Source organism: Typopeltis vanoorti, chromosome 10 (assembly GCF_054136105.1).
Source record: "Typopeltis vanoorti isolate ZY-2024b chromosome 10, IOZ_Tvanoo_1.0, whole genome shotgun sequence".
NCBI lineage: Eukaryota > Metazoa > Arthropoda > Arachnida > Uropygi > Thelyphonidae > Typopeltis > Typopeltis vanoorti.
In genome coordinates, this window is record NC_143558.1 from 17,931,517 (window position 1) to 17,944,610 (window position 13,094).

General features: G+C 35.8%; 1 protein-coding gene across 6 annotated transcripts in view; it reads right to left on the bottom strand.

Moving 5' to 3' along the window:
• LOC150102202 (ral GTPase-activating protein subunit alpha-1) overlaps positions 1-13,094 on the bottom strand; it is an 800,562-nt gene that overhangs the window by 70,467 nt on the left and 717,001 nt on the right. For all 6 annotated transcript variants that reach the window (XM_090398990.1, XM_090398987.1, XM_090398991.1 and 3 more), the window contains one exon: positions 985-1,143. In XM_090398990.1, coding sequence (XP_090255116.1) covers positions 985-1,143 — 159 coding nt within the window. The remainder of the gene's footprint in view (positions 1-984; positions 1,144-13,094) is intronic.

The following is a 13,094-nucleotide window of genomic DNA, read 5'->3' on the forward strand; positions in this document are numbered from 1 at the left end:
CCAGTTAAACAAGGCTCCTGTGTTTTCGTCAGGGAACCAGGGTGAACAGTGAAAAGTCAGCTACTGGAACAAGCTCAATCTCAAAATCTAGATGAAGAATAAACCAAACATCAGAAAAATTGAAGATAGGAACTATCAACATAAGGATTATTAATGGAAAGGAAATTGCAGAAGTATTGGAAAAGTACCACGTGGACCTAATTGGTATTACTGAGACATAGAACATAAAAACAGGTAAGATCTTACTAAATAATAAGTATAGAATGTTATTTTCAGGCAATAATGATCAAGGAAAGGAAGGAGTACCGATAGTATTTAATACCAAACATGAAGATAAACTTCTTGATTGGAAGGTAGTTTCAAGTAGAGTGATGTGGACAAACTTCAAAATGGGGACATGGACGATGAAACTTATTTGTGCCTATGGTCCAACAGAAGTGGAAGAATTTTTTCAGCCATTAAAGCAGGTAGCTGACATAAAGAAAATGAAAAAAGTGGTCCTTGTTGGAGATCAGAACAGTAGAGTAGGAAATGAATCCCACCAAGCATATAGGAACATTTTGGGAAAATTTGTAGAAAAGGACAAAGCTAATAATAATAATGGTAAATATTTACTAGACTTCTGCTCAGGACACAGACTAGTCATTACTAACACTATATTTCAACATAAAGATATGCATAAGTTTACATGGAGAGAAGACAAGAAATAAGAAAAGCCTCACTGACTATATCATTGTTGAAGTGATATCTTCATGCTTGTTGAGGATACAAGAGCATACAGAGGATTTGAAACTGGAAGTGACCATTACTTAGTATTATTCAGGATAAAAATGGATATCACATTGAAAAAGTAATCTTTGATCCATTTCTGATACTACTGCTAATGTGTTGTAAGATTTCTAACCTTACGTGGTTGGAATAAAAAAGGAAAAAATAATTATTTATAGAATTAATACATCTTTTAAATGTCTATGAAACTCAAACCTTCTTATTCATTGCTTCATCATCAGAAGAGGTAGGCATTCTAGTTGAAACATGAAAAATAACTTCTATGAAAGAGGTAGCATAATAAGGAGCAGTGTCTCCAGTACTTCTGTTTTTTTGTAAACCTCCACTAAAACCAACATGAGTCTCCAGCTCAACCTGTGGTAAAAATGGATAAATAAATAAAAATTAAAAAATAAAATAAAATAAAGCAAGCAAGAGAGAGAAAAATCCAATATTCTTGTCCATAACATAAATTTTCCTTTCAACAAAAAGTTAGTTCCATGAAATTAACAAGATAATTTAAACATTAAACAAATTATTCACAAAATCATAAAGAATATACTTCTTTCATTTTGTTCAGTATGAAATAAATTACTGCACGAAAATTAAAATTATAATAAACGCTATCTATTTAAAATGTTACTTCATAAACATTTTAAAAATTAGTTCTCCATTTAAATGTATTATTCCTTATATTTACAGAGTAATTGACTGGGTTTAATGACATGTTTAAAATTATTAACTGACTTAAACACCGAGAAAAACATATAAGAGATTTAATAAGGTCTCACTACTAGTTTCATCAGAAATGCTGACTTCGTCAGGTGAATACAGTACCATGGAGAAAACAGCATCTTAAAAATATACTTTATATTGTACTTTAACAAACACAGAGTTTAGAACAAGTAGTAGTTGTGTTAAAAAAAAAAAAAAAATATATATATATATATATATATAATTATTATATTACATCTCCAGGGAGTCTAAAGATTCATTGAGGGAGGACATCTACTCTACAACTCCTCGTCTCACTGCTCACCAACCTTCTTCATCTAACACCAACGACATCTACCGCCAACTTCCACCACTAGTACTTTCACAATTTCGAATCCCACGGCAGGATTCGAACCTGCAGCCTTTTGGCTGGAGAGCGGATAAGCTAACCACTAAGCCAACCAGGCCGGCATGATATATATATATATATATATTTTTTTTTTTTTTATTTATTATCTTCATTACCACAAGATCTCCAGAGAGTTGAGATTCACTGTAGAAGGGCTGATCTTTGTCCACCAAAATAGATCAGCAGTATATAGAAGTAGTAAAAAGATGTATACCTTATTAAATTTCTGAATAAGAGATAGAGGTTTGTATGTGAAGTCATTAGCCACTATAGGTATCCCAGCCATGAAGATACTTTACATGCAAACTATGTTTGCTTACACTTGGATAAGGGATTGAACCAAGAATATAATTTCTTGGCTCTTTTAAATTATAGTTTAACCCAGTGAAAAAACTTTCAACATCTATCTCTGAATGATTTTAAGTTGAGATATGATATAACCTTGATAATTATTCCTTAGGACAGAGTTTCCCAAATGGTGGGTCACGAAAGCTAAATGCAGGGTTGCTTAAAAAAACTTGAAAACCTAGGTGTTTCATTTTTAGGTTTTCTTTTTTTCACGAAACTCTAAAATACAAGTGAATAGCGTTTAATCGGCACTAATGAATAAATAATTTAATTAATAGAGACAGAAAACGCGCTCTGTCTGCATCGCCATTTCACAGTCTCTTTGTTCGCGGTAAAGTAGCTCAACTAATGGCGAGGCTATGTGGTAGCAACCGTGCCAGCCGAATTGTTTGGCGGTCTGCCGCTTGTTTTACTCGTCTGCCATGTACTCACACTGCTTGTTCAGTTTGAGTTAAGCATCGAGAGAGAGAGAGAGCGTATTTTTTTGTATTTACTGATAACATTACCTTTCCAAACAGGCTTTTCAACACTGGTTTTTCTAAAAAATAAATATAGAAACCGAATGGAAGTCGAAACGGATTTAAGAATAAAGTTATCTTTTCCTCCAAACCTGAAGTTTCTAGTTAACAAACAACAGCATCACACTTCTCATTAATAAATTACTTGGCTTCAGTTTAATTTCTTTATATTTTTGTAAGAGTAAATGCTTCTTTATTATAATAATAATAAATAAAAACTCTATGAACATTCAAATCTGTTTTATTTTAGCTATTGGCCATAAAAATTTTAGTGGATCATGAAAATGAAGTATTAAAATAACCGGGCCATGGAGAAAAAAGTTTGGTAAACTTGCCTTAGGGTATCATATCTGATTTTGCAAAGGCATTTGACAAAATCCAACAGATATGTTGGGTGGAAGTCTTTGAATGGAAGTCTGTTATGCAAATTAGAACAAATGAGAATAGATGTGACATTTGTTAAGTGGATAAGAGGGTGGCTGCTGGACAGATATCAAAAAGTGTATGCAGGGGCAGAATTGAGGTGAAAACAGGTGACTAGTGGTATGATGCAAGACGATGCTCAGACCATTGCTGTTTAATTTGTGCCTAAATGATATAGGAAATAACCTGAAAGGAAATATTCAGCTGTTTGATGATGCAAAATTTTAATGCAGTGTGGAGAGCTTGCAGGACGATTTAAATAGGCTGTCAGTATGGGCAAAAGATAATGGATATCAGTTTAAATGTGGAGAAATGTAAAGTTATGCATTTTGGGATAAATAGATTACAATGTGTGTAACACACTGATGGAACTGTACTCTAAGAAATAGATGAAGCTAGAGTTAGGGGTGGTGGTAGACAATGAGTTAAAGTTTAAAGGACATAGACATACTGCTAAGGTATCCCATAAGATTTCTTGGCAACTGAAGAACACATTAACAAGTATAGATAAAGAAGTTATTACAATACAATAATACTATAATAATAATACCATACAATAACAATAATAAATATGAGTTTTTTCCTGGAAATTCACAAAATTTTGAATTATTGTGCCAATAAGTGCTACTATATGCATGCTTCATATGCTGCAATCTCATGGCAACATTCGGAAATATAGCCTAGTGAAACCCACAATGTGATAGTTTGCTTAGCTATTGTAATACGTCTGTTTGTGTCAACACTTGTGTGGTGCATCTGGTGATTTTTTGTTATGTTTAAAATGAGTGATTTTCATGATCAACAAATTTGTGTGAAGTTTTGCTCCAAATTGGAAAAATCTTTCATGGAGATATTTGAAATGTTAAAAACAGCATTTGAAAATGAGGCTTTACGCCAGACTCAAATGTAAAGAGTGGTGGAAACTTTTCAAAGATGGCCAAATTTCAGTGAACGATGATCCCTGTTCGGGTCAACCGTCAAACATCGAAAATAGATGAAAATGTTGCAAAAGTTCGTAAAGTCATCCGTTCTAACTGACATTAACTGTTTGTGAGGTAGCTGAAGAAGCAAACATCACAAAAACTGTCATGAGATTCTTGACATGTGAGTGCAAAATTTAGGCATACATTGCATTGAAGTCAAATTTGTGCTTCACCTTTTGACTGATGATCAAAAACATGATTGAGTTTATGTCAGCCAAGAGCTTTTCACTTGAGGTTACAAGGACGAATACTTTTTAATAAACATCATTACCAGGGATGAGATGTGGGTTTACAGCTATGATATTGAAACAAGAGCTCAATCATCACGGTGGGTGTTGAAAGGGCCACCACAACCCAAAAAAACAAGTGCGGTCAAACGTTAAAGTGATGATGATGACAGTTTTTTTTTTTTCAATTCTGAGGGCATAGTTAGTTCACTGTGAATTTTTTCTACAAGACAAGGAGTATTATCTTGAGGTAATGCAACGTCTTCGTGAGGCTATCAGAAAAAAAAAAAAGCCTGATGCTTGGAGGGAAAAATGATGGAGGCTTCATTATGATAATGCACCTGCACAGACATTAATAACCTCTCAATTTTTGGCAAAACAAGAAACAATGGTTATTCCATAACCTGCTTACTCGCACCAGCAGTTTCCTTTTTTATTCCCCAAATTAAAATTTAAAGGCCGAATAGCTCCTATGTTAGACAGGAACATTTTTATTTAAAAAAATATTTGGGAATTTCCCAGACAAACTTCATATAGCATATTGAAAGTTTAGTTTTCACTTGGTTAGACTATAATAAATTTAGTTTAATCCTTTATCCAAGTGTGAGCAAACAAAGTTTGTGCCTGAAAATATCTTCAGGACTGGGGTAAGGTAGTACAACACCAGGCAACTCGTAGCAAAGGTGGACCAAGCTAACATCACTCCTATCTCAGATCTCAGTATCTCCCATAATGCAAAACACATCTCCTTAAGGATATGTATAATGTTATGCATTGGGTAGTGGCCCTATCCCTTACTGCATAACCTTATACATATCCACAAGGAGATGTGTTTTGCATTATGGGAGATACTGAGATAGGAGTGATGTTAGCTTGGTCCACCTTTGCTACGAGTTGCCTGGTGTTGTACTACCTTACCTCAGTCCTGAAGATATTTTCAGGTGCAAACTTTGTTTGCTCACACTTGGATAAAGGATTAAACTAAAGTTATTATTATTCATACAGCATAGTATTTCTAAAACTTAGAATAATTAGATTTTGAATACTGTCTGTGATAACATTAAAACTGGTAGAAATTAGAAATTAGATAGAGTAGTTATTTATAATTCCATTACAGGGGTAGGGAAGGAGGGAGGGAGTGGGGGGATGCAATTGGAAGTCTTTAAAATGAGCATAAATTTTGAATAAATCTGTATAGAATATCTTTCATATATTTTCAATATATCTGCAGTGGTTAAACACTAGATATTATAAGAATGTGCACCCAAAACAACAACAAAAAACACTTGTTTCAATTCTAAGCAAAAGGCAAAGGAGTTCCTGTTGAAATATCACTGGATATAAATTTTTGATATTAAAAAGAAGTGTCACAATTGGAAAGCGAGTAATTCAATTTAACATTATTTGTTGTTCATAAAAACAGAAAAACACGTTTCTGAAATTAATGCATCATGATCTATATAATGGTATTTTGCAAGGAAAGAAATATGCAAGGTTCATACACGTTTCAATAAATGCTATTGGAAAAAAAATAAATATTTAACATACTAATAATTTGCAATGCAAATAAATATGAAACAACATAAATCATCTTGTTCCATTGTACTGATTTGAAGAATAAAAGACAGAAAATTTACTACTACTAAATAAATTCATTGTAAAATCTGATCTGTGGCCATTTCAGGATTGTTTATTTATTTCACACATGTGAAATTTATTTTTATTTTTGGGAAGAAACAATAAATTATGCAAAAAAAGAATAAAAAGTTTAAATACTGAAAGACGGTGAAGGAAATTTCAAGTGACACATTAGATTTCAAGTCGATTGACACAAAGATTTCCACTAATATATATGGGTATACAATCGCCATTAAGTGATTAACGGTGGAGGAGGATAATTACATGAGAAAAGGTAGAATACTAAGGTGTCCCAACTATTTCATCCACCTCAGCCACCAAGGAGGTTAAACTGTCAATTCAGTATTTTTCATTCAATTTATAGAAATAATGGCTATTGGAAATGTCCGAGTTTTTTTGTGCTAAATATCATTTCGAAGATGATATCAGCCATAAAGACAGTGAAACATGTTGGAGTAATGTTCAGTTAATCATTCATAGGTCAAATAAGCTACTCACAGCTAATTATTTAAACAATTAATAATGCCTGGCCAGGAAAGATCGCTCGAGTTTTTATATATATAAACTTAAGAATTCCAGTACTTGGGACAGTTGGTTGAGTAGGGCTTGTGCCAAAATCATGCCAAGGTATACAATTGTTCCTGATCAGAAGGATGTATTTTGAAGAGCTGCAGAGGCTTAATTCATAAAAGTCTCCCAAAGCAGAAGTGTATAAACTGTATGATTCTTGCTTTTCTCTCCCTACCCCCATGATGAAGTTTTTGATTCATTGATATTAATAGAATGGTCTGAAAGTCCTGACTTTACCATTCTAAAGAAGCAGATGTAGCATAGTAATCTACACTTTATCTAACCTTCAAAACAACAATCCTTCGGTTAACTGCCCCATGCCTATCTTCTAACCTCATGTACAGTGCTATGTAATAGTACTTCCATTATTGAAATGGCAAATTACCTCCTTGATGTGGCCAGATAAATTAACCATTAACATTAACATTACTGACAGGATGGGTAAAGCACTAGTGTTTTTCATATTCCCCTTTATCTGTAATGAGAGTTGATTGGGAATGGGAGGTTTGTGAGCAGTTAAGCTCAACCTCTGAGGACAGTTGTGTTAGCTATGATCAGTTGAGAGAAGAATAGCCTTTGGTCTTTTGTGTTTGTAGTAATCAGTCTCGTTGTAATTGACAGCTTGTACAATTAGTGGGTTTGAATGTGAACTTGACTTCACGAAGAATTTTTCTGCAAGATTATGAAGAAAGGAGGAAATGTATGGAATGCCGGTTTCTCAGTGAATCTGTGAATTTCTGATGAACCACGGTGCATCCAGGATCATCCTAAGATATTTGTTTTGAATTCTCTGCAATTTCAAAATGTTTGATCTTGAAGTGTGACACCATGCTGGTGAGGCGTAGGTAATGACTGGACGTATTACCATCTGGTAAAGAAGCAATTTATTATGTAGGTTCAATTTACTCTTGCGGTTGATCAATGGATAGCGCTGTGCTATTACTTTGGAAGATTTGGAGCCAATGAGATTGATGTGCTTGTTAAAAAGGAGCTTCTTATCCATTAATACTCCAAGATATTTGTTCTCTGATTGCCATGGGATCTTATGACCAGAGAGCAGGATGTCTTCTTTAATGTAGACCTTTCTTCTCAAAAACAACATGGCTGAGCATTTGAGGGGGTTCACTTGAATCCTCCAGTTGGTGAACTAGTTTGCTAGTTCATTGATACTTCCTTGGAGTCTAGTGATTGCTAGGCAAGGGCTGAGTGATCTAGCTAGAATAGCGGTGTTGTCGGCATAAAAGGCCGTATTAGTTGTTCTTGAATTGAGAGGAATATCTGCCATGTAAGTTGTGAAAAGCATTGGGGCCAGTAGAGAACCCTGAGGTACTCCCACCAGAATTTTGCACCTTGATGACACAATTCTGTTGAGTTTTACTTGCATGTATCTTTCATTAATATATGAATATATGAGTTTCACTAGTTTAATTGGGATATTGTTTTCAATTAGTTTGAAGATAAGGCCTTGATGCCAGACCTTATCAGGACCTTAAAGGCCTTGGCAACATCTAAAAATACAGCAGCAGTGTGAAGGTGCCAGTTAAAACCATGAGTGATATGTTCTGTTAGTCGGTGAATTTGTTGCACCGTGTTGTGAGCTTTGCGAAACCCAAATTGCTCATTTGGGATTATTTTCTGTTTGTCCACTGCTGATTGTAGTCTTGATAGGATGACCTTTTCTATTACTTTGCCAAGACAGGAAAGAAGACTGATGGGCTTGTAGCTTTGGGGAAGTTGTGGGTTATTACCAGGCTTTTTCAGAGGTATAATGTCTGCGATTTTCCAATCTGTGAGAAAGTACTGGAATCTTAAAATGGAATTGGTAATATTAACTAGGTGAATTATGGCTTTCCGCGGGAGTAGCTTTATTATTCTATTGGTAATTCCGTCAGGGCTGCGGTTTTATTCTTCAGATGGGAAATAATATTTATTATTTCTGTTGGAGGTGTGTGTGTGTGGGGGGGGTAATGGTTTCTGAATCATCCTTAGGCTGTCTTAGTGCATTTCTAACTTTACGATGAACTTTGTAAATAAGATTGATATTTAAGTTTATGTAAAATGGGCTGCATTGATTTTCCAGATTATCAATTAGGGCTTCTACTTTTTCTTCATCTGAGCGTGCAATTCCAAGATTTGTCTTCAAAGGGGGAAGTGGTTGTCTTTTGGTACGAAGAGATTTTACAAACTTCCACACGGAGTTATCTTCTGGGTTGATTTCCCTGAGTTTGGATTCCCATTTGGAATTTCTGTGCATCTGGAGGGCTTCTCGAACCTTTCTGTTCAGGTTGTTTAAGGTTGTTTTGTCCTGCAGGGCTCTGGTGTTGTGATATCGCTTTCTGGCTTTATTTTTAGCCCTAATCAAATCCATTATCTCTTCTGGGATCCAGTTGGGAGCGTGGAAGACAGTGGTTTGAGTGACTGATGCTATTGCTGTGTTGATTTGCCTAGTTAAATTGCTTACAGCTTGGTCGATTTCTTCTTTTTTACGAATGACAGGGGTGGACTGATGTGGACTGGGAAAACCTCAGAGAGCTTGTCCCATGGTAAGAAAGAATGATGGGGAGAGAGCTGATCTTGAAGTCCTAACCTGAGCAGGATGGGAAACCTGAGCAGGATAGGATTATGATCTGAGTTAAGCTCTTCTAATGTCTCCAGCTGGTACTGATATTTGATGTTCCTGAGGATAACTATGTCTAATACATCAGAACTTCCTGATGGGCTGTAGCGGGTGGGCTCAGTGGGTCCGGCTACTATTGATGAGTTGAGTAACATGTAGTTGAATAAGGTACGGCCTTTGGAGTTGATTGACGAACTGAACCAGGCCGTATGTTTGGAGTTTAGGTCTCCTGCTATAATTATGGAATCCATAGAGCCGAGGATGGAGCCTAGGTCTGCTGTCAATAGTGGAATACTGGGAGGATTGTATGCTGCGTAGATTTTGAGTTTGCCTGCGTTATTAGTGTGCACCTCCACACCCGTCACCTCAAGGTTTAGAGTTTGGGGGTTGGTCAGCGAGTTGTGGCTTAAATAATTTTTAATAAAAATAGCTGTGCTGCCTCCACTAGAGTTAAGTCTGTCTGTCCTATATAAAATATAACCTCTTAGTTTTGGGTTGTTTGATGGTCTGAGGTGGGATTCACTGATCAAGATTATGTCTGGATTGTATCTTTTTGCAAATTCTTGCAGCTCGAGAATTTTGTTTGTTAAGCCATTGGCATTCCATGCTGTTATCATGAGAGAATTTGGTTTAAATTTTTTAAACATTATAGAGAGCTGTTAATATGGATTGGATTTCTAGATAGAATCTATTTCTGGAAGATGGTGAGGTGCTTGCTTTGCTGAATTCATGCAGCATTGTTGCAAGTGACGAGGTTAAAGCTGATGTGAGATTAGAGCTTCTTCACTCTTGCGATGAAGGAGTTTGGGTTCTTACTGCTTCCGCATATGATTTGGACATGGATGAAGGTCGAGTGCCTTCCTGTGTTGCCGAATGTGAGGTATTATGATCTGGAGGGTGATCTGTTTCGGTGTTTATGCCAGATAAATTGTAAATTACTGTAGTCCATATAGTCATATGGACACATATACGAGAAACCAATAGGTGTCACACCTTATTTGGCTACTCGAATATGAAAATATGACTTCTGCATTACTTAAACTTTAGTACCACCTCTGGGTCTGGCTCCCACTGATGAGACCTCAATAAAGGTTGAATCCAGTCTTAGTAATGCATATATAATAACTATAATGCATAGCATTATACATGTCCATAAGGATATGTGCTTTGCATTATGGATAAAGGATTAAACCAAGTATATAATTTCTTGGTATCTTTAATTTATAATATAACCAAGCAGAAAAACTTTCAACAACTATCTCTAATCCTGAAGCATACAGCATCTGTCAGTACCTCAGTAGGATGGAAGATAGGATGTAGGGAATGTTCAATGCTTTATGGCACTTTTCTCATAACTGATGTATGTGAGACAGGAAATTGAGTTTGCTGTCAAATATCATTGCAGGAGAAAACAGTATGGATTAATTGGAGGACACAAATCATCACATGCATCCAATGGTATAATAACTAGTATACATAAAGATAAGAATAGCAGAAAAAGTAAAGTGCGTTCATGATTAAGTTCTCCTGATCGTGAAGTGAAATATAATAAAAGCTCAGTAAAACCTTCCAGACATTCATATAATGAAAGAGTTAAGGGATTTGTTTCCAGCAATGGCAAAGCACCCAAGAGAAAAGTGCTGAGGAAATGGATCGTTTGAGACAAGAAATGGTTAACAATGCCAAGTGGAGAAATGAACAGAGAGAGAAAAATATACAGCGCTACAAAGAGGAGGATGAAAAAGAACAACAGTTGCAGAAAAAAATAAAAGCTAATTTTCTAAAGCCCATACTTTCAACAGCTGCTTCCAAAGGAAGTGTAGAAGACAGAATTAAAAGAAATATTTACAACATCCAACGTGGTAAATCAGACATGGACAGAAACTTTGCAAAGAGATAATCTCACTGTGTGTCAGTACATCCACATGCACACAGACATGTATATATGTATATAATATATATATTTATGTTAGGTTTTTGTTTGCTAAAGAATATCATTCTCAAGAACTTGGCTTCCAGTGCATCTAGGATTAGCGATTGTACTAGTCACAGTTCCAGGTCAGGATGAAAACCACGTCCACAGCAAAAGTGCACACAAACTGTCTTCTGCTGTGAAAATCTGAAACCCTTTTTTTCAAGTATCTCATTTGAGAGAGAGTCAAATACTTGCTACGGTGGTCTTTCTGTACCCTCATATTACATGAATGACAAGAGACAGTAAAATCATTCACATATAAGGCAATACTTACTGTTGGAGGAAGTTGTTATTGAGTTAATAACCTTGATTGTAAAAAGTGTGTCACTTAAAACAGAACCTTGTGAGACTCCTTTCTCTTGATTTTAGTGTCAAGAGAGGACAGTTCTCACTCAGACTTGAAAGATTCAGTTAGATATAAAGTTTACGATAAAAAGAGAGAGATTCACTCTATGCAGGTGACTTTCCACAGCTGTTCCTTCAATCTACTGGAAGCCTCTTGTAGCCTGCACTTAACAATTTCTACTTGGAGAATCTTGAGTTTGCCTTATTCTCTTCAATACGATCTCAATTTTCCTTCTAGGTACAACATGTGGATGATTTGTTTGCCATCTGGACAGACTTGGAAGTATCGCTGCTTACCTTTACAACCAAAATCAACAACAATCTTCATCAACTTCACCACAGAAAGAGAACAGGTTGGGAAAACGAGGATGTCTTAGCCTTGCTAGACATCCTCGTTTCCTGCACCCCCTTCTGGAATACTCTTCATCTGTTCACTGTAAACCTACCTTCGCAGGTCGTTACTTACAACAAGATTCAGCACATCATCATCTCAAAAAAATAGGCATCTTCAACAGATTACATGTTATCTGCTCCAATTCCCAAACTCTCCAACAGGAATTGAAAAATGGCTTCACCTCAAGTTAGTTTAAATGAATCCTAGACACTTACAAGCCCATCTCCAAAAAACCTGAATCTGTACATTGAGTTCCTATCCCACACATCACAGGCATCTCTGAGACAATTGCTAAGATCCTGAAAAGATACAATTTAGTTCCTACCTTTCTCCTATCAAGACAATCACCTCTTGGTTATCATCCACGAAAGGTAAACAGCCTCCCTCCCCGCTGTTTACCAGGTTCAGAGTGAGTGCCTCTGCTCATACTTTGAACTACTATAAGAACAGCAGTTTTATATCAACAACACCAAACCTGAAAAATCTGGCCTTGAAGTGGACACTGACCACAATATCTTCCAGTACTTGCCTTTAACATTGCTGAAGGTTTAGGCTTGAGCGAGTTATTAAAGAGAGTGCTGAAGCACTTCTGCACTCAACAAATTTAAATCAGTATGACTGCCTCCCTACTGCCAAGATTTGGGAGAGGCTGATCCTCATAGATGGCAAGCAATAATGCATCCCATTCTTCCCCCCCCTTTTTTTTTAAATATAATGCTGTGTAATTCAATTCTTCATCTAAATTCAATTTTCATTTCAAATCACTTAATTTTAGCTTTAATTATAATCTTATTTTGTTTTGTAACCACCAGCTAGGTGGCATTTCAGCACATAACTCAGCTCTGTAAATAGGATTAAAATTCTTTGTTCTAGCTTCAGCTTATGCTGATGATGACTGGTTAGTTTCTGTTGAAATATTTGCAATAATAAAAACTATTTATTTATTTTTGTGATAGTGAACTGAATTGACAACTGTTATTATTCAAAACTGAAGTACATGTTGCAAAGTGTAGCGAGATGTCAGATGCATGGTTAATTGCTGCAATGTGCTGTTAACTTCTTTCAGAAAAGACACATACATATTAATGAATTAGGCCATGAGAGAAGTTATACAGCACATTGCAACAATGAGCCACACATCTGACATCGCAGCATGATTTTCAAC